The sequence below is a fragment of the Elephantulus edwardii genome, unplaced genomic scaffold, assembly GCF_000299155.1.
Source record: "Elephantulus edwardii isolate Elephantulus edwardi_28Jun2011 unplaced genomic scaffold, EleEdw1.0 scaffold00093, whole genome shotgun sequence".
Classification (NCBI taxonomy): Eukaryota; Metazoa; Chordata; class Mammalia; order Macroscelidea; family Macroscelididae; genus Elephantulus; species Elephantulus edwardii.
Window position 1 is genome coordinate 1,758,354 of NW_006399843.1, and position 1,177 is coordinate 1,759,530.

Genomic DNA, 1,177 nt, shown 5'->3' on the forward strand with positions numbered 1-1,177 from the left:
TTAATACACTGAGATCATAGTCCTTTTAACACACTTTAACAACTGTTGGCGTTCTAGGCAGATTTTTGTGAACATGATTAGAGGATTGTAGTTTAGATCGAGACCAAGCTTATTTTGTAGATGTAAGGGATATGGAGTGGGGAAACACGAAGGATTCGCAAAACCTATAGCATGGATACCTATGGTGCAGTCCATATTTTCCATATTTCTAACTCTCCCACAGAGTGAGATTTTGGCCATGACACTAAATTCGCCAGCCGAGAATTTCAATTAAGGGAATGTTGTAGCAATCTAGTCTGGGATCAGAAGACTTAGAAAGTGGGGATGTTGAAGTTTGCGGTTCTTTATCTGGAAGAAGAGAGTTTGGGGAGCTGACTGATGGCTAACTTGTTCACCCCTACCCCGGTTGCCACCCCTACAACAGGATAGGACACGCCCCTGTCGTGGTGTGTTGACTGTGCCACGGCAACTCTGAGGCTGCGAAAGCTCCTCGGGAAATGTCTGCTGGCCTCAGGAGCGAGCTCGAGATCTCCCACAAGCGTGCATGCGCGCCATACCCCCTGCTCCCACCAAAGATTGTGCGCTCCCATCTCGGGGGTTCTTCGGGCGTCAGGTTGAGGGAAGGAAGGGGGAAAGAGCTCCGAGAAACGTCCAGAATTACCATGGAGACGCTGTACCCCAGAAATCGCAGCAGCCAAGAGTCCGATGAAACTTTCCCACTGGGATTCCTGGTGTTCGCCAACTCCTCCGAAAAGGACATGACCCTGGCCAAGCAGTTCTGGAGCTCAGCGTCACTGTACCCCCCTAAGGAGTCACAGCTGGTGCTGCCCAGAGGCAGCAGGCAGCGCCTGCCGGTGGCCCGGCCCTCAGGGGGCAGCGTGCCAGGTAAGGCTTAAACCCAGGTGGGTACTGCTTCCACCTCCCCAACTCGGGTCGCGCGATGGCCGAGAGCTAGGCTGCCAACGGCGGTTGGAACCCATTCACGAAGGAAAACGGACAAACTGCTCACATAAAGGCTGCAGACTACAAAGCCCTAAGGGAGGGCCAGTTATCTCAGACCCCCTTTTGTTATGTGCCCTAGAGTCGCTTGCGACTCTTAGCGACCCTATGTACAACAGCCCTAAACCCTGCTCTATCTTGTGCCAATCGCATTGCCTCTGACACACCCATCCCGATT

At 52.7% G+C, this 1,177-nt stretch overlaps 1 protein-coding gene across 1 annotated transcript; it reads left to right on the forward strand.

The window, feature by feature from the left end:
* Window positions 1-497: 497 nt before the first annotated feature.
* On the forward strand, window positions 498-896 carry LOC102875274 (chromosome unknown open reading frame, human C11orf88). Its single transcript, XM_006890862.1, has one exon. The coding sequence runs from the start codon at window positions 498-500 to the stop codon at window positions 894-896; it is 399 nt and encodes a 132-aa protein (XP_006890924.1).
* Window positions 897-1,177: the final 281 nt, after the last annotated feature.